This window comes from Oreochromis aureus, linkage group 18, assembly GCF_013358895.1.
Source record: "Oreochromis aureus strain Israel breed Guangdong linkage group 18, ZZ_aureus, whole genome shotgun sequence".
Taxonomy (NCBI): Eukaryota; Metazoa; Chordata; class Actinopteri; order Cichliformes; family Cichlidae; genus Oreochromis; species Oreochromis aureus.
This window is the reverse complement of record NC_052959.1, coordinates 6156907-6174920: the sequence shown is the minus strand read 5'-3', so window position 1 is coordinate 6174920 and position 18014 is coordinate 6156907. Positions and strand designations below refer to the sequence as shown.

At 40.6% G+C, this 18014-nt stretch overlaps 1 protein-coding gene and 1 long non-coding RNA gene across 2 annotated transcripts; one reads left to right on the top strand and one right to left on the bottom strand.

Moving 5' to 3' along the window:
- Nucleotides 1-1648: 1648 nt before the first annotated feature.
- klf17 (Kruppel-like factor 17) lies at nucleotides 1649-4153 on the bottom strand. Its single transcript, XM_031730721.2, has 3 exons — nucleotides 3993-4153; nucleotides 2720-3842; nucleotides 1649-2613 (listed from the first exon to the last, which is right to left on the bottom strand). The coding sequence occupies exons 1-3, from the start codon at nucleotides 4056-4058 to the stop codon at nucleotides 2438-2440; spliced, it is 1365 nt and encodes a 454-aa protein (XP_031586581.1). The 5' UTR covers nucleotides 4059-4153; the 3' UTR covers nucleotides 1649-2437.
- Nucleotides 4154-15646: 11493 nt separating this feature from the next.
- LOC120434343 lies at nucleotides 15647-17717 on the top strand. Its single transcript, XR_005609058.1, has 3 exons — nucleotides 15647-15708; nucleotides 15812-15996; nucleotides 17474-17717. It is a non-coding gene; the product is annotated as an uncharacterized LOC120434343 (long non-coding RNA).
- The last annotated feature ends 297 nt before the right edge of the window (nucleotides 17718-18014 follow it).

The following is an 18014-nucleotide window of genomic DNA, read 5'->3' as shown; positions in this document are numbered from 1 at the left end:
GTGAGACAGTCAACGGCGCTGTTGTTTTAACAGTCCGAAGTGGGAAAACTAGCAGCTAAAAACGACTTTTCTTTCATCGTTGGCTCCTTTATCTTCTCCGGCAACATTTCATGGTTTAAGTACCATTTCCCATTTACAACCAACATTTAAATATTAGTAGTAAATGGCAGTTCATCGCATTTCGCCCACAAACAGGTGGAGATAGTTTATCGTATACATTAACAATAGAGGGCAGTGTTGCTTAAGCAGACATGAAAAGCTCGTCAAATGTCCGGGTGTGGTGACAGTGCGTCGGCACCTGGGATGCATTTTTATTGTAGACGGTTGGTTTTATTATCAGTAAATCGCTTCACAATAGATCCCCAGTTCATACATGGGCAAGTCCGCCTTCCTGTGTAGGAGGAGCTGTGAGCTGTAAAGCACGGGTACTTGTGGGGAATTAGTATATGGATACCTGCACAGTGCAAAACAGGTTTCTCTACATGTTCCATGGCAGACAGAAGCAGGACCCCAGTCCCCAGTGTTTTCACACGGTTAATTGAGCTATCAAACTGAGGTGGAACAACAAAGCAGTCCTCTTTGACCGTTTGGTCCTTTATTGCTCCCATGCTAATTAGTGATCTGTTTGAATGTTGGTTGTAAATTGAACACATTGAGCATACTGTTGTATATCAAGCTTCCTCTTGGCAGAAACGCAGTGCTGTGACTGTCGTGGTTGAATTTCTGTCTCATGATTTACTCTGGGTTCTCTTCATATCTTTTCAACTGACTCTAAAGTCGTTTCTAAACATAATTTTTCTCTGGGATTAAAATATTCTGATTCTCAAGTATAACAGTGATCACAAAGGAAAGAGAAGTCATTGTATCACAAAGCAATGTGGAACATATTCCTGATTCCAGATTTTACCATCTCTAAATAAATATTGGACAATTGAACACTACATACATGCAAGAGGATAGTTCAGGACATTGAACACCCTGTTAAAGATAATGTTATTATATGAAATGACATTAGATGGCAGTCTTTCATAAGTAGTGATCCAAAGCTGTTTGAGTCATTAATCCTCCATGAAAAGTGGCTTTATTGTAGTTAGAAATTTTGTGATTTCAGATGGCAGTACAGAGCAGGTCAGGATATCTAAGCATTTAAAATAAATGAAAGTATTTCAGTTTTTTCAACTTGAAAAATATGGGAAAAAAACTGAAATTTTTTGGTAGCAACATCCTTGTTCAATAACATGGATGTGTTCTGTTATTAGAGGAACACCTGGCCATTAAGGGCAAACCGTGGTTTTAAACTGTGGGGTTTGAAGCCAGGAGACAGGAAGTGAAGCAGAGTTAAATGAGTAAAATTTGTGTAGGTAAAGCAACAAGAGCTTACTGATGCTTCTATATCCAGTAATTTCAGTAAGATTTCACTTCGAGTCTTATTTTTTTTGTCAGTGACTGATGGGATGTTAGGCACAAACTTTGTCCCCTACATTTCCAACCATGGACTAGTGTAACACATGCACCCACTAAGCTTTTGCCCATTCTTGGGACTGTGGGATCACACAGGACACAGAAGGAAGGATAAAACACCATGACCAGACAAATCTGCTTCTGGAGATATTACATATGAGTGAAAAATACACAATAACAAACTTGGTGCATTTGTAAACAAACTTTTATTTTGGAGCACTTGAGCGCAATTTAAAACAACTGCATGTTAGGAGAATGACACTGTTAGCTCTGCAATTTCATTTTCAAGTACACCAAATAGACCATTGGTTGCAGTGGATTCTCTCACAGCAAACATAAAAAACAAAACAAAACAAAACACAGGGACAACTTTGCCAAAAACTCTCATAAAAAAAATAATACATTTCACACTGCACTGGTTTCTTGGGATCCTATAAACAATCTTTAGTACCTGAATCTTTGCTGAACCAAACTATAAAGATCCACAGCAGTCTACAATGCTTAGCAAATGTTTATCTACGATAAGAAAACAGAATACAAAAAAGTCATTACCACCCTGACTGATTATAGTATCAAAGATACAAGATGTAAACATTACAAAAATACAAAAACTGCTCAGGATGAGCAAATAGGCCTATGTAATTCTGGAAAGGCACTCACGTCAAGTCAATAACTTATTTTAGAGACAGTGTGAGGAAGTGTCTTAAATACTACTGAACTATAATTTAGGCAGTGTTATACATGTATGCACAGATTCTGTATGTACAGTAACCACCAGAGGCACTTAATTTAGCAGTATATGATACAAGTGGTAATAAAAATATAAGAGGGGAGTGGAAGGTGACAACTGCAACTGTCCATCTGGGGGAACAGTTCATGCTACACAGATTTTGGACAGTCCAGCAGGGCGAAACCAAGTCGGTCCTCTTCTGAGGGGTGGATTCTTATGGATGCAAGAGTCCAGAAGAACTGTGGCCTACATGTGCCTCTTCATGTGGAGAGCCAGGTGGTCTGAACGGGAGAAGGCACGTTCGCAGAGGTGGCACTGGAAGGGTCTGTGTCCGGTGTGCTTTCTGAAGTGGCGGGTCAATTCGTCTGATCTGGCGAACTTCCAGCCGCATCCTTCCCAGTTACAGTGGTAGGGCTTCTCACCTGAAAAACGTAAACAGAAGCATATTAACATATTTTATATGGCATGCTCACAAAACAAACAAACAAAAAAAAGCAGAAGAAAACAAAAAGGATATTAGATTCTCACCTGTGTGTGTTCTCATGTGCGCTTTGAGATGGGAGCTCTTTGTGTAGGTCTTTCCACAGCCGGGGAACTCGCAGTTGTGGGTGGCAGCACGTTTTCTAGCCCACGACCTGCGGGCTCGTTTCTGCTTCATGCACCCGGCCTCATCCTGCGAGTAAAACTCGAGCAGAACCGGAGAAGGAGAAGAGGGAGGAGTGAGCACCATCCCCTGCATCGACAGTGGATGCTGTTGCTGCTGCTGCTGGTGAACGTGGACCGGCTCTCTCTGCGCGTTGTAGTGTCCCTGAAACGATGGCGCACCCTGATGTGCGTAAATCGGGTGATATGGCGCGTTCATATATTGGCCCTGGAGATGGCTTTGATTACTGGGATGGTGAGAGCTCATTTGCGCATTTAAGTGGTAGTGTGCCGTATGTCCGTGGGATGCAGCGTGCTGCATGGGATGCGCGCCGTGAGCCTGCAACCCACCATGGAATGCAGCCTGGTGGTGCGTAAAGGTTACTGGTTGCATTAGGTTTTTCCCGTGAACGTGTTCCATAAAGTTCCCACTGCTTGCGGCCATCATGCAAGATGGACCCCCAGACTCGATTTTGATTTTATATCCAAGCGGGATCGGTGCGGTGGCAGCTGGGCGGTGAAGGGGAGCCGATGGAATTGAAGCAGAATTCAAAGCTCGCAGTTCGGTGAATTCCCGGTCGTCTCTCTCCTTGCCTGCGCAGTCTGGTGAAGCATCAGCCGGGTAACCCATCTCAGGCCTGAGAAGCTCCACCATAAGACTGTGAGGTGGGCTCGACTTTGCGACGTTTGCAGTCCCGTGGCAGCCCAGGTGAGAGGGAGGATGATCGCTGCACTCTGGCACGGAACCACCGCTGCAGCTTTCCGGCGAATCCGGGAGAGAATACATGCAGTTCTGCTGCTGCGTTGGTGGGATGTTCCCATTGCCGTCGCTGTCGCTTAGAGCATCGCGGCCGATGGTGTTGGACAAAATAAAATCGAGATCCAAAAACTTTCCCAGCTCGTCGTCATCTTTGGAGGGTAAAGCAGGAGAACGCACCATGTTGAACTCCACTTCCCACGGCGGGTTATTTGCGTCACCTGTTGCGCTGTTCTGCACACCCTCATCCACCTTTTAAAGATGTAAAGGAGCGCAAAATAAAAAAAACTTAAAGTTAGAAGAAAGCCAAGCTGCATAGTCGATCAACAGTGAGAAATAAATCTACAAACATATGATAACACACTAGAGTTACCACAATGTGCCGTACTTAAATGTACTTACATTATCCAGTCCTTTGAGACTCGGAAACGAGATTAAGGCAGGCATCACTGCTTCAGCCACAGCCATGTTGACCGTTTTTAAAAAGCGTTTAAAACGGCGAAGTCCTGCAGATGCTGTCCTCCGCGTCCGTGTGCTCTCTGAGTGTAACCAGGATTCAGGATATGAGTAACAGCCTGACTGATGGACTTTTTATAGTGGTCTACGGTTGAGCACACGGAAGTGTGGTTTAACCCCTCCTCTTGCGCGCACACACGTACACACCTCCCCCATCACCTGCACATTCACACAGCAAATAGTGCAAACAGGTTAAACCAAACAGGGTTCGTATCAGGTAACCGCTGCTATAAATGTAAAACAGAAAGAGGAAAACAAATAAGCTGAATGAAAACTAAAATAAATTCCCAAACCGAAAATAATTCTTTTGATTGAATTGACTGGATTTAATAATTTTTGATTTAACGTGGTGAATATATAGGTTTGTTTTCACTCATCACAAATATGCTGGTAAATAATGACGAGGCTTAATAACACATAAAACTAACCTTTCTCACTGTGCTTGTAGGTTATTTATTTATTCTTCAGCTTTCTGCGATGACTTCCATATCACAACATAAACGCGTGGAAAAGCATCGAGTTCACCTCTACAGCAGTAAATCTAGTGTATCTCTCAGGGGAAGCCGAACATTTCCCGTGAGGAAGCTACAGAGGGCAGCTTAGGAATGGAATTTTAACTCTGTGTATCAAATATTCCAAGATATATTTGGCATATATGCTTTGCTGAGGTGCCCTTCAGTACAATGAAGTGATTAAAATAACGTGTTTGTGTGTTTTCGAACTAATATTGTTGAAATCGAGAACAAAACATTGAGTGCCTTTAAACTCAGCAAATGTGGCATCTTACCAGTTTCTTTCCAATCTCTGACATACTTATTTGTCCTACATTGATCTCTGCATGTGAAGCTGCTCATTCCCGAGGCCAATCCGAACAACCGGTTAATCTGATGGTAAACAAAGGGCTACATGTTTCGAAACGATCTTCCCCCGCAAAAGGGCACCATACGGCACCCTGCAGTCATTCTTATGATAATGCACAGGTTGACTGGGTTTCGTGGTGGGAAAAACAAAAAACAAAAAACTGAAGACTCCAAGAAAAGAAGTAAAACAGATCCATGAATAATGCCCCCCCTCCAGCCACCATTTGTCTCTGTCCCTTTGCATGCCTGTTATCACCCCATTAGAGTAATATTCCATGGCAAACTAGTTGTATACTTTCTAAAATAATGTTGAGATACAGATTACTAACTATATACACAGATTATATTCCTTTCCCTCTGGAGTGGGAGGATGAATTCACTTTTACCTTTCAGTTTGACATGCAGATATATAAAAAAGGAGTTCTTGTCTACTGAAAAATATGTTATTAAAAAATGTTTTTTAAATTTTTTTATTCAGTTTTGTTGTCACTGAGCAGAGAGCAGATACAAAGCCAATGAAATTTACTCAATATTTAAAGAAGAAACAGAAAGAAGAAGGTATAGCAGTATGTTCACTGGCTGCGTGCGTCGGTTACAGTATGTCAGTATGTATGGAGAAACTTATAAATACGGACTGTATGCATAGACTACATTACATGATTTGATGTTAAGATAACAGTAGTCTAATATTCTTACAGATAACTGATATCGCAGCACAACATTTCACTTGCCCGTATCTCAGATATTGGGTTTAGTTTCTGTAAATCCGTAAATTGCAGCTAAGCCACAGAAAGCAGCGTTACTTTTGTTCCATCTCTCCCCGCTCCTGCAGGTGTTGTCACAGGCGGTGTCCTGCAGCACTCTGCTTTTATACTCTGTTATTTTTGACCTGCTGAGCTTACGCAAAACAAATTCCGGTTCTGTCTGTGAGCCAAGTGGAAATGGACTCTGTTTCCTGAGGAAAAACTTCACACTTGCTTCCCTTTGCTTTCACTCTCAGTCACCTTCAGATGCTTGAAAGCATACAGACGTGTTGAGGTGCTCTGGGCCTGCTGCATCTAAAACCACTTACTATGTTCTTATGCTGAAAAAGAAAAGTATGTCTGCTTTATTTTGTGTTTTGTGGGATTGTGATAGATGTTTAGAGGTTTATAGCTGATTAATATAACTGAATTTGTCCATAACACTAACACACTGAATTCTGCTGAATTTTGCTTAGGAAAAACAATAAAAAACAAACCCATACAATGTGCAAAAATCAGTGATTTACCTTGGGTCGTCAAAGACCTTGTTACAGTCAGGTCATGTAAAAATACAAGTAACAGAGACTAGAGAGATGGATACAGATAAAGAACTGCCCTGGGCTCAGGTTTCTCTTTTGTCACAGTTTTTAAAAGGGAGGAAGTCTTTCAGTTTGAGTGCTTTCCAAACACAATTACTTAAGATTACAGTTGAGCAGACAGACAGATCTTACCCTGGATGCACAAACATGTTAACTCGGTAAACACAAAAAGCTGTTTCACTGTCAGCTGTTTGCATTTCTAATTAAGTCCAAAGCTGTCCCTTTTTTTCCTTCTTGGTTTGTGTCTGGTTTGTCATGTTACTTGATTTAAAAACATTGCTAAAAGATGGATATCTCATTTTGTTTGTTGTCATTTAGAAAGTGTTTTATTTTGTTGTGGTGTGGTGCTGTGGGTGTGTGTCATTTAAAAACACATAACAGACTACTTTAATTTAGTTTTATTCATTTAGTGCCAATTCACATCAACAGTCGCCTCAAGGTGTTTGATATTGTAAGCTAGAGCTCAAAATAGAATATTAGAGGGAAAACCTGAACATCATATAAGTCCCTGTGAGAAAGCACATGGCAAAAGTGGGAAGGAAAAACTCCCTTTTATCAGGATGAAATTCCAGCAGAACCATAGCGGGGGGTTGGGGGATGACACATTATGGAAGACAGCCAGAGCTGGATAATTAGTAATGATTAATGCAATAGTGGTGTATAAAAGCATGGGAATGAAAATGGGTTAAGTGCTCAGTGCCATCATAAAGCCACCCAGCAGCCTAAACCTATTGCAGCTAGTTCAGGCTCACTTGGTCCAGTCCTGACTATAAGCTTGATCTTTTAAAATTAGTTAGCAAGCAAGGAACATCAGTTAAACAAACAAACATAGCAACTGTTGGCTCTCAGTTATGGGTAAAATGCAGATAGAGTTGATAACAAATTATTGCTAACTGCTAACAATCTGCAACAGCTAAAGGAACTCTGTTTGAGCTAAACTGTCACAGTTAGTTAAACTGTCAGCCGATACAGTTGGCTTGAAGTAAACTGATGCATCCATGTTTGCAATAATTCTGAACAGCTCTTTAATGCCACAAGTAAAGGATTTAACAACAACAACAACAATTTAAAAAAGTTAATAGTTGCAAAGGATAAAGTTTCAACAGTAAGCTATAAAGTAAAAGACAAATGTAGATGTGTTTAAAGAAAAGAACTATTATTGTTAATATTGTGTGAAATAAAATCCAGTTTAAAACCAGTTCAAAAGAACTGGGAGAATGACATGTGCCAAAAGAATACTGAAGTTCATCTTTGATCGACAGCCTGTGGGGGATGTTAGACATAGATTTTCAAGATCATATCAAAACCTGATCCTCTGAAAACATTTCTTCTATGCTAATGAGTGCAGTCAGGCTTGGGACAAAATATGTTTCACAATCACTGTCATTTTCTCATTTAGAGGCGCACACATGACCATAAATACACATTGTTTTTCTGTTCCTGTCCAAACAGTAGCTGTGTTCAGAGCAGCCAGGAACAATTTACTTATGTAGTCTGTGGGGACACAGAGACACACACACACACACACACACACACACACACACACACACACACACACACACACACACACACACACACAAGAGGGAGAAAGAGAGAGAGAGAGAGAGAGACAAACACACACTAACAGCAATTATCCTCCATCACCCACAAACTGAGGGGAAACCCAGCTGTTATCTTGGATAAATACGCTGCCATGCATGGCATGAATAAGCAACAAAGTGGTTAGAGAGAAAAAAGAAAGCATAACGACAGCACGGAGACTGGCTAGTTACATTCTAGAAAGATATCTAAAGGAGTCGGGGAGGAGAGGAAATAAGAACAAACGCAAACCAACAAGGAGAATCATGGGAAAGAGGTATGGCAACAACATTGCCCCGAGACCCTCTAATCTTTAATTCTGCTCTTCCTGAGGCCAGACACTGACGCCTGTTGGCTTAAACAGTCTGATTACAAGGGTACAAGACTCTTTACCTCTGACCTGGCTAGACTGGGACTTTTTAAAGTACTGTAGCGCCGAATCCTTTCAAATTCAGAACTACAGCAACTCCAAGATGACACAAACCTAAACTGAAAGAGTTTTTACATTTTGTTACAAATCTGGAAATGCCTGAACTGCATGTTTGATCCAGCATCATCCCACACGCTATTTAAGGCACTCCTTATGTTAAACAAAAGATTACATCCCTGCTGTATTAGAGTATTTAGCTACCAGCAGTGCTAAAAGGTTTACTCACGCTCATTTTAGCTAAATGGTTTAGTAGCATTCAGGACTAATGAAGTCATTTGCATCAAGGTGACAGCCTAATGAGATAAGGCTGCTCCACATTTGACTGTTCTTGAGTAGATTATTGGCTGATTGCATATCTTTTGTGTGTATTCAGGATCAGATCTAATGAGGAACTTGAGCAGTAATGATGATCCGCTGATCCGTGATATCACAGTTGACGTTTTTATCAGTCCCCTGATATTGTGGAGAAAATGGATCCAGCTCAGTAGTAACTGAAGGCTTCTGATTTCTGTGGAACTTTTGTGGTGTTTAAAAATCTTGGACACAATAAAAGGAAAAAAGTTAAAATTCTGAGAGAGAAAGTTTGAGCTACTTTCTGAAAAATGTGAAAATATTCAAACGATTTATAAAAGAAACTAATTGTATGGAGAGATTTCACAGTGAGTCTGATTAAAGAGTATAGGTTATGATTGAGTAACTAAATTGCTAACTTAAAGGCTGGCAGGTTTTATTTAACGTCATCTATAATCCTCGCATTTTTATTCATGTGGGATGGGAAGAACCGGTCTCACTTCTTTCCGTCTTAGTTTCAGGCTGATGTCTCTGAGCCTGTAACAGCAGCTGAGTGTCAGCTACCAATTCACTCAGTGCCTCGAGGCCAATTCACCCGTTCCACCTGTTGAGATTTCTTTTGTGTAAAGTCATGCCAATCAGAATCAGTAGATTTTATGATATATGTTAAAAAATACAGAGTTTGTGGTATTTAATAAGATTATTGTTTATATGAAGATGTTATATGATTATTTCATTTTAAATCTATTGTGGTGGCGTTCAGAGCCAAAATTATATGTATTAAAAAAAAACCTCACAGTTACTCCCAAAACAATTTAACTGTACCAGAAGCCAACACTGTGAAGTAATTCAGCAAATGTGTAAATAGGGAATGATTCAGGATAAGTCAGTGACAGTAAAACTAAAATAGTTTTTTAGAACAGGCTTTCCTCTGTGTTTTTAACTCCTGATACTTGTATCTACCTCAAGCATCTTCCTTGTATGTGAGACAGGAAGGCATCCAGGCTCTCAAGCTGTCCTCCAAGTTGTCTGCTGGCTTTCATACAGCTCACATATAAAAACCCAGATCAGAAACCGCAGAGAACGTTACTGAAACTCATCATTTATATACACATTTCACCCAGTAGTTACGAAGTTCAACTTTTTTAAACTGTGAGAGTTGCTTTCCCTTTGTGTCTTAGCTGGCTTTGTAGTGTGTTCCTTTACTAATCCAAGAAAATGATGGTTTTAGTATTAGTTTTATTATCATTTAATCAGTATTGTTATATTAACATAGCTCCTGTGAACTACGTTTTAAAACATTTTGGTCTCTAAATGTTCATGTTGATTTTTTTTTAGGTTTATTTCCTTTTATGCTAAGATAAGAATATTCCTACAAGTCCTATAAGGATACTTAATTCATAATCATGATAATAATAAATGATAACTTTTTGACTTTTTGACTTTTATGGATCTTAAACAAAAAAAGCTTTTGTTTTCTTGCCAAAAAAACAGTTTATATCACTGCGTTTGGATTGGTGTTCAATTCACTTTCAGTTCAGTTTTATTTATACAGCGCCAAATCACAACAACAGTCGCCTCAAAGCGCTTTATATTGTAAGGTAGACCCTACAATAATACATACAGAGAAAAACCCAACAATCATATGACCCCCTATGAGCAAGCACTTTGGCGACAGTGGGAAGGAAAAACTCTCCTTAAACAGGAAGAAACCTCCCCAGGCTCAGGGAGGAGTGGGGCCATCTGCCACGACCGGTTGGGGAGAGAGTATCTTTTTGTTATGCAGTGTTAAAAACTGGAGGCAACCTTGCAGTCGAATCACACCGTTAAACTCCATGAACCCATCCATCCATATTCTTAATCACTTATCTAATTCTGTGTCTCAGGCAGGATGGAGCCCATCCCAGCTGTCACAGAGTGAGGGTAAACTGAGCATCTTAAAACTGTTCACGCTTGTTGCTAATGATGTGATGAAACTGATATAAGCCAGTTCAGAGTGCTCAGCCATTGAAGGTGAGTGTCATGGTCTGTGAGTTTTGTTTTGAGTCTTTAGTTGAGATTTTTCAGTCCGGTCTCCTGATTAGAGCTTTTTGTGTTTCTTGAAGACTTTTACTTTGGCTTTATTACGCTTCCTAATTTTATGATTTATGACTGATTGATTTTGATGTCATTTCCACGATTATTTGAGCACGATGAGTGTTGTTAGTACACTGAGCTATTCATATTTATTAATATTACTGAGTGATTTGATGTATTGTGCTAATCTCCCTAGTATCTTTTTGTGATGCCCTTTTCTCTTTGTTCAGTGTTTACCTGTTGAGTTACTTCCTGTTTTATTTTGTTAGTTCCCTGTGTTGATATGATCAGTTTCAGCAATGTCTCATTATCATCATGTGTCTACTTCTTTTGATTACATCACGTGTGAGTGTTTAAGCCCTGCCTTTCACTTTAGTATTTGTCTGAGTGTCTGCTCCTCTCCTTTGTGTGTTTCCTGCCTGTGGTGGAGTCCTTTGGCTCTTATCTGTGGGTGAACTTATGCTTTTCTCCAAATTTTGCATCAGCCACAATTTTGCATCACTTTTGTTTTCTTGTCCTGTGGGGCGATCGTGGCTCAAGAGTTGGTAGTTCGTCTTGTAATCGGAAGTTTGCCGGTTCGAGCCCCGACTCCGACAGTCTCGGGCGTTGTGTCCTTAGGCAAGACACTTCACCTGTTGCCTATTGGTGGTGGTCAGAGGGCCTGGTGGCGCCAGTGTCTGGCAACCTCGCCTCTGTCGGTGCGCCCCAGGGTGGCTGTGGCTACAATGTAGCTTGCCATCACCAGTGTGTGAATGGGTGGATGACTGAATGTGTAAAGCGCTTTGGGGTCCATAGGAACTAAATAAAGCGCTATACAAATACAGGCCATTTACCATTCTTTCAGTCTGTTTATAAGTCTGCAACATTATGAACCTCTAATCAGTGGTTTGTGCCTATGTTGGTTATTTTGTTCATTAATTGTAATCTGTAAAATGTTAATTGTGATTTTGATTTTAGGTTGGATTACCCAATCCTAACTTGGGTCCTAATCCTGTAGTTCATGGTGATGAGATGAACAATGGATGGAAACAACCTGAGAGGCAGGGGGAGAAGTATGAGCAAGAACAGGAACTTCAGTTTAAATCTGAGCAACGGTGACATAGAAGGATTTTTCCTTCTATTTCTGCTTTTCCTTCAGTTTCTTTTTTTGCAGTTTTGTCAAACCACAGCGCTGCAGTGCTCATTAGCATTCATTATTTTAATTGCACGGTCTGAAAACATGATGTGGTTTTGAGCACAGGCAAAGTAGTTGAATGCAGTTTGAAATCTTTCAGATTTAAAGTTTTTACAGTTTTTAAAATAGCATGGAAGGTTTCAGGAAATGTAATGGGAAAGACATTCCACAGCATGCCAGTGTAGTTATGTCTGCATCTTGTAACACTGCAGTGTTAACAAAGCCAATTCACACAGGTGTACAAACGCCTGCCAGGTCCACTTTCTAGCATGATGACAGACACTCACCAGGTGAAAATAATAACAGCTACACTACAGCTACATTTTTGCTGTTGGTAAAATAATAAATTGCATTTGGTAAAATATTGGAATAAAGAAGTTACATGAAAAAGTGCAAAACGAGAAGATGGTGTAGTGTTGCTGTTGCTGCATACGTGATATGTTTAGGTGCAATCACTGTGCTCTTGGGCAATAAGCGATAGTTCATCCAGTTTGCCTGTCCCACTTAGCTCGTCTTTCTGTAGCTAAGCTGTGTTACTTTCCTGTCCAGCATTGATACTCTAGCCGGAGATGTGACAAAGGGACAAAATTTCACCCATTGTTATGTTCTTGAAAGAGGCATAAGGAAAACATATGATGCTTAAAATTACTGGTTATTATTTGACACATCATGGTGTTGATTTCGTTTGAGAGAGTATTAGATTACAAGATGCTGATCCACTGTTCGTGTAACAGTTTCATTTTCACACCAGCACTTTTTCTGCTCTGACACGAGGCATCAGAAACCAAATTTGTGGGTTTGTGTTTTCACCAGAAATGATTCATTCAACCTGATCAGCTTCAGTGTGATGGATGTCAAGTGATGTAGTGAGAACTGAAAAAATTCAGGTCTTTGCCTTCTGTCACGGGCAGTGGAGAAGCTAAATAAAGCTAGTGCTCCACAAGGGTGAGTGAGAGGCCAAAGGGTGATGCATTGTGTGTAACTTTGTGTATTCAGTGTCAGTATAGTGTCCCATGGTACCGTGCTGATTTTGTTTCCCAGTGGGGCCACCCATGCAGACCATAAATCTGTGAGGAAAGAATTTTGTCACTGCAGGACTCTGGTTGGTACATTATAGAGTTTTGACAAAAACCAAACAGTGCTGTGCTTGTTTTTAGCTATACTAGCAGTGCGGCTATGTTATTAGTAATACTGGTCTATCAGGCCACTTCCTTGGTGCGTACTAAAATGATGGCAAAAGAATTGGGACTCTTAATCTTGGAATTCATTTTTTTTCAGTCCCATTGCCACAGGTGTATAAAATCAAGGACCTAGACATGCAGCCTGCCTTTACAAAGGTTTATGAAAGCCCGGGTCATCCTAAGGAGTCGAATGAATTCGAGAGTGGTACAGTTATGGGATTCCTCTGTTATAAGAAGTCAGTCTGTGAATTTCTTTCTTTTCTAGATATTCAGCACTGAGCTCTAAGTAGTACTAAGAAGTGTTTAGGAACTATAGAAACTCAGCCATGAAGATCACATAATGTTACAGTGGAGTCTTGAGTCGTGCTGAGGCACATAGAGCCGAAAAGTTACAGAGGCTCTGCTGACTCAGTAAAGAAATGGTGCTCTTGGAGCTACATGGCATGGGTTTCCATGGCTGAATAGCTCCTGTAGTTATAATGTGTAGGCTGCCCAGTACTTGCGTCCATATTCTATATCAGTTCTGTTGGCTTTATGATTGTTCAAGATGTTCGCAGTCCCAAGAGGATAACATTTGTTAATTGTTAAATTCCTCAAAATGTGCTTATTGTGGCATTATAAGGCTGATCGGGAAACTATGTTCAGTTCAATTCAATTTCATTTATATATCAATCAATTCATACCAACAGTTGCCTCAAGGTGATTTAAATTGCAAGTTAAAGACCCTACAATGAAAACCCAACAGTCAGACGACCCCCTGTGAGCAAGCAGGAAGAACCAGGCTCAGGGAGGGGCAGTTGTTCTCAGTGGCTGGTTGGGGGTGAGGGGAAAGAGGAGAGCTAATGACTTTGGTGATCCCCTGACTTCTCATATCATAACCAGGATTACATTTAAACACTGACCATATAGACATTAATTTTTGTACCAACATTCAAGATTTCCTGAGAATGAATCCAAATGACTGTGGTGAGTTTTTGAGAGGTTTCTCCTCTGACATCTCCAGAAGAATGGTAATGGATATTTTAGCTGAAATGTCTTCACATCTGTGGATGGTTTGCAATGAGTAATAAAAAGAGGCTGAACACAGAGCATTTTAACTGTTAAAGAGTCACTGACATGTATTTAAAAAACTATAAACAAACCCAAACCCCAGTGGTCTTTCGTGCATTTAGAGCACAGTAACTCTAAAACTACAGCATCTCAGGGGATGCAGGAAAACTACTAAATGCATTTATTGCTTCTGGGTGGAACTACTGTCATTCACTGTTATCAGTTTGATATAAAAGTTTCATAAAAATGCTTCAGTTGTTCCTGAATGTTTGAAAGAGAGAGCATATTTCTCCCATACTGGCTTCTCTTCACTGGCTACCTGTTAGATCCAGAAAATGAATGAAAAATCCTTCTCCACACATACAAGGCTCCCTCTTATCTTCACTTTATAGTACCATAACACTCCAATACAGCGGTTCAGTCTCAAACTGCTGGTTTACTTGTGGTTCCCAGAGTTCCTCCAAGTAGAATGGGAGGCAGAGCCTTCAGCTTTCATCTCTCTCTTCTGTGGAACCAGCTCCCAGTGTGGATTTGGGAGACAGATGCCCTCTCTTCTCTCAAGATGAGGCTTACAATCTTAAAAGTAGAATATAGTGCTTATAGTTGGGGCTGGATCAGATAACCCCGAACCATCCAATAGTTATGCTGCTGTAGGTTTAGACTGCTGTGGGACTTCCTGTGATCCACTCTGATGCAATTGCTCTGCTTTGTCTTTCTCTCTTTCCCCTCACCCGCAGCAGATGGCTGCCACTCCCTGAGGCTGGATCTGCTGAAGGTTTCTTCCTGTTAAAAGAGAGTTCTCCCTTCCCACTGTTGCCAAGTGCTTGCTCATAGGAGTTGGTCTGATTGTTGGGGTTTCTCTCTAACATGGCAGGGTCTTTATGTTACATATAAAGCACCTTGAGGTTTTTAGGCAAGAGTTGTTGGATTGAGAAACAGAGCGAGCTCTCTAAAGATCAGCAGCTCTTTGGTGCTATATCTTTATCTTTACAGATGCCTTCAGTGGACTGTGACCATCACTGAGATGATTTCAAATGCACATTTTCATTGAAACCAAAGACCTGAAAACAAATAGTCAGTGAAGTTGATGTTTTTACTTGCAAACAGAAATAGTCAACCTACTTCTATGATGAATGTGTTTGGAAATAAGATGGATGGGAAATATTTGAAGTATTTGAATACAAGTAATTGGGCAATCCAGTGTTTATGACAAACTTACTGTTTGAAGTTACTAAAATGTTATGGTTACTTAGCCTCAGGGACAATAGACACATACATGACATAGCAGAGAAGCTATTGAGCAACAGCTGGTGAGCGTGAAATGCTTTGGTTGTGGGTTATGTGGTAATTTTGAAGAAGAAAAGTGACACACTTTTCTGTGACAGAACTGTCTACGTTTCCTCACCTGATCTATATCAGATAGCTGTTATTAAAGTTATTAAAATCTGATGTTTGAGACAGTGGAATCATGATTGTCTGATAATCTGGTAACATTACTGTAAAACCCAGTAAAAATGAATCCAACAAACTTGCCACTGTCTCTGTTTCCCCTCAGAGCCGGCAACTGAGCGCTCTGAAAGCCAGAAGACAGACACAAGAGCAAATAATTACCTTTCCCAGGTAGCTGCACTGATTGTTGGGGGCTAGTGGATGAGTGAAGAGGTCCCTCAATATATGTGTGTGTGTGTGTGTCTGAACATGGCATGTCCTTTTGACCTTGCAGCACTGCAGACACACACAGAGAGACGGTTTTGTGTCCCCAGACAAGAGGCCTGCTTTCACCTGAGCAGGCTCAGCCAATTACCCCCACCCGCACCCCCGCGCCACCAACGGAGACAAAGGGGAGCCGAGTAGGATGAGTGACCGGGACCAGGCTGGGAGGCTCTTCATTAGCGGAGGAGGGGTCAGGTGTGTACATCTGTGAGTACAGAGAGGGAGGAATTTCTGAAAGGAGCTGAAACTTTACAGAACTTAAAAGGACATACTTATTAATGTTTTTTTTCATTTAATTAAAAGTAATAAAAGCGCCCAAGCATTTAATGACATTCCTCTATGCCTTCGGGTGCGTAAACATGTTTGGGCACGGCCTCAAGCACTCGCACTGAACGGCTTTACTCACAGATCTGGCATTGTTGTAGGTGTCAGCTGGCTTCAGATCACATTGTGCGATTTCATACCAAAATCGGGCAGAGAATCCAGATCCCTCCTCAGTGGTGTGTGTGTGGCTGTGATTGTGAAATCATGTGAATACTCTAACACCTAACCCCGAAACTGGTATTAAATCTGCTTGTTTTTGATCTCACGCAAGCATTTATGTGGACGGTGCCCACGCCCGCATGCATGGTGCTCACACTTTTCCTCGTAGACAGAAATAAAAATGTATATTTTGATGAAAAATCTAGTGCAGTAACTTTTCATCTTTTACCCAATGTCAGTCCTTACTTTCGTGATTCTTGAAAGTTCGAAAGCTTGACGCAAGCAATCGTTCACGCGATGCCAGCAATGCTGTGACTTCTATCCAAGAAAAACATTGCGAAAGACTTTCACATCATCAGTTAAGGAGTGCAGCATTTATTTGTGCAAACCTGCCAATGAAATGTCATATTAAAGATCAATTAAAAAAACAAAAACAAACAGTGACTTAGCCAAATTACAAGTGATAGGGAACACTGTTTGGAGTACTGTTTATGCTGTTACTCCCAAATCAATTAATTTAATTTCTGCTGTGATCTTGAGACAAAAGATCACATCTGACAGCACCGCTGAGGCGCAGCGGTGTTTTCATGCAGGCATACAGCGTGTGATTCCCTGTGGAAAGAGGGATTTACCTTATATCCACCTAAAAATAGCAATGGACAAATATTACTTTGATCTAAGCATCTTTTTGCTCCCTGACTTGAGCCTTTAAGGCAGCATCTGAAACATTATCTAAAGGATGAACTTTAGGAACTTTGCTGTCATTGCATAACATCCTAACATTGTGGTTTTAACAGCACTATGTTTATTTAACAGCTGTGTTTTGGGGGGCTTTTTTGTTTTGTTTTTTTACACGTGACAAAAATTTAAGTTGAACAGATGAAACATTAAAGTAGAATATCCTTTACATAGACGCCAGACCATTGAGAAGCATTGTTTCAGTATCATACCGTAGTAAAATCCCAAAGAGTTGATTCTGTTCTGTGTTTTGAGTGGGAGAAACGTTTCCTCGCTCATCCAATTGACGAAACGTTTTTCCCACACAATCAGCTTCTTCAGATTTCCTTACCTGGATATTTGAGCATGCATCAAGCCACTGTAGTAAAATGGTAACACTGTTAATAATGTCTACTTAGTAAAATTTAGGTGCTCACATCTCTAAATCGTTGTTATTATGTTTTACTTTCAGACTTTCAGAAACAACAGCCCAAACCTTCATCAAAACACTTTTTATGACACAAGGTGGCAAACTGCCAATCAGTTTTTGTGCCTGTCTTTTTTTTTCTTTCCTCGGGTGAAGTGTTTCGTTATCTATCCTCTTGTGTCTGTTTTATGTTGTCAGTATGCATTGTGATGCACAGTACATTAAACCTGCCGGGCCTTTGAAATTGCTGTCACGAAGATATGGTTGCAGTTATTGAAGCCATTATAAGATTAAAGGACCGAACAGCCGCAGGGCCCCGATCAAAGAGAGCAAGTCCTACCTTCTTGCAAGGAGGGATCCTGACACGCACCCAGTCTCTCTCTCTCACACACACATGTAAAGATACCTAAATGCAGAGTAATGCATAAAGGCATGCATCTCTGTGTTTGTGTTGGGATGCACACATATACCATGGAAGAAAAGTGCCTAAAGAAAAGGCAAAATCAAGTCAAGTCTCAAGTTAGTAATCAAAATGTAAGAATTTTTTTAATTGTATTAAAAAATTAAAGAATATTATTGTGTAGAA

Excerpts from the sequence above, each read along its gene's own strand:
- klf17 (XM_031730721.2), bottom strand. The coding sequence starts at position 4,058 with ATGGCTGTGGCTGAAGCAGTGATGCCTGCCTTAATCTCGTTTCCGAGT. Across the intron at positions 3,843-3,992 it reads GTCTCAAAGGACTGGATAAT|GTGGATGAGGGTGTGCAGAA; the intron begins GTAAGTACATTT and ends CATCTTTAAAAG. Across the intron at positions 2,614-2,719 it reads GCACATGAGAACACACACAG|GTGAGAAGCCCTACCACTGT; the intron begins GTGAGAATCTAA and ends TACGTTTTTCAG.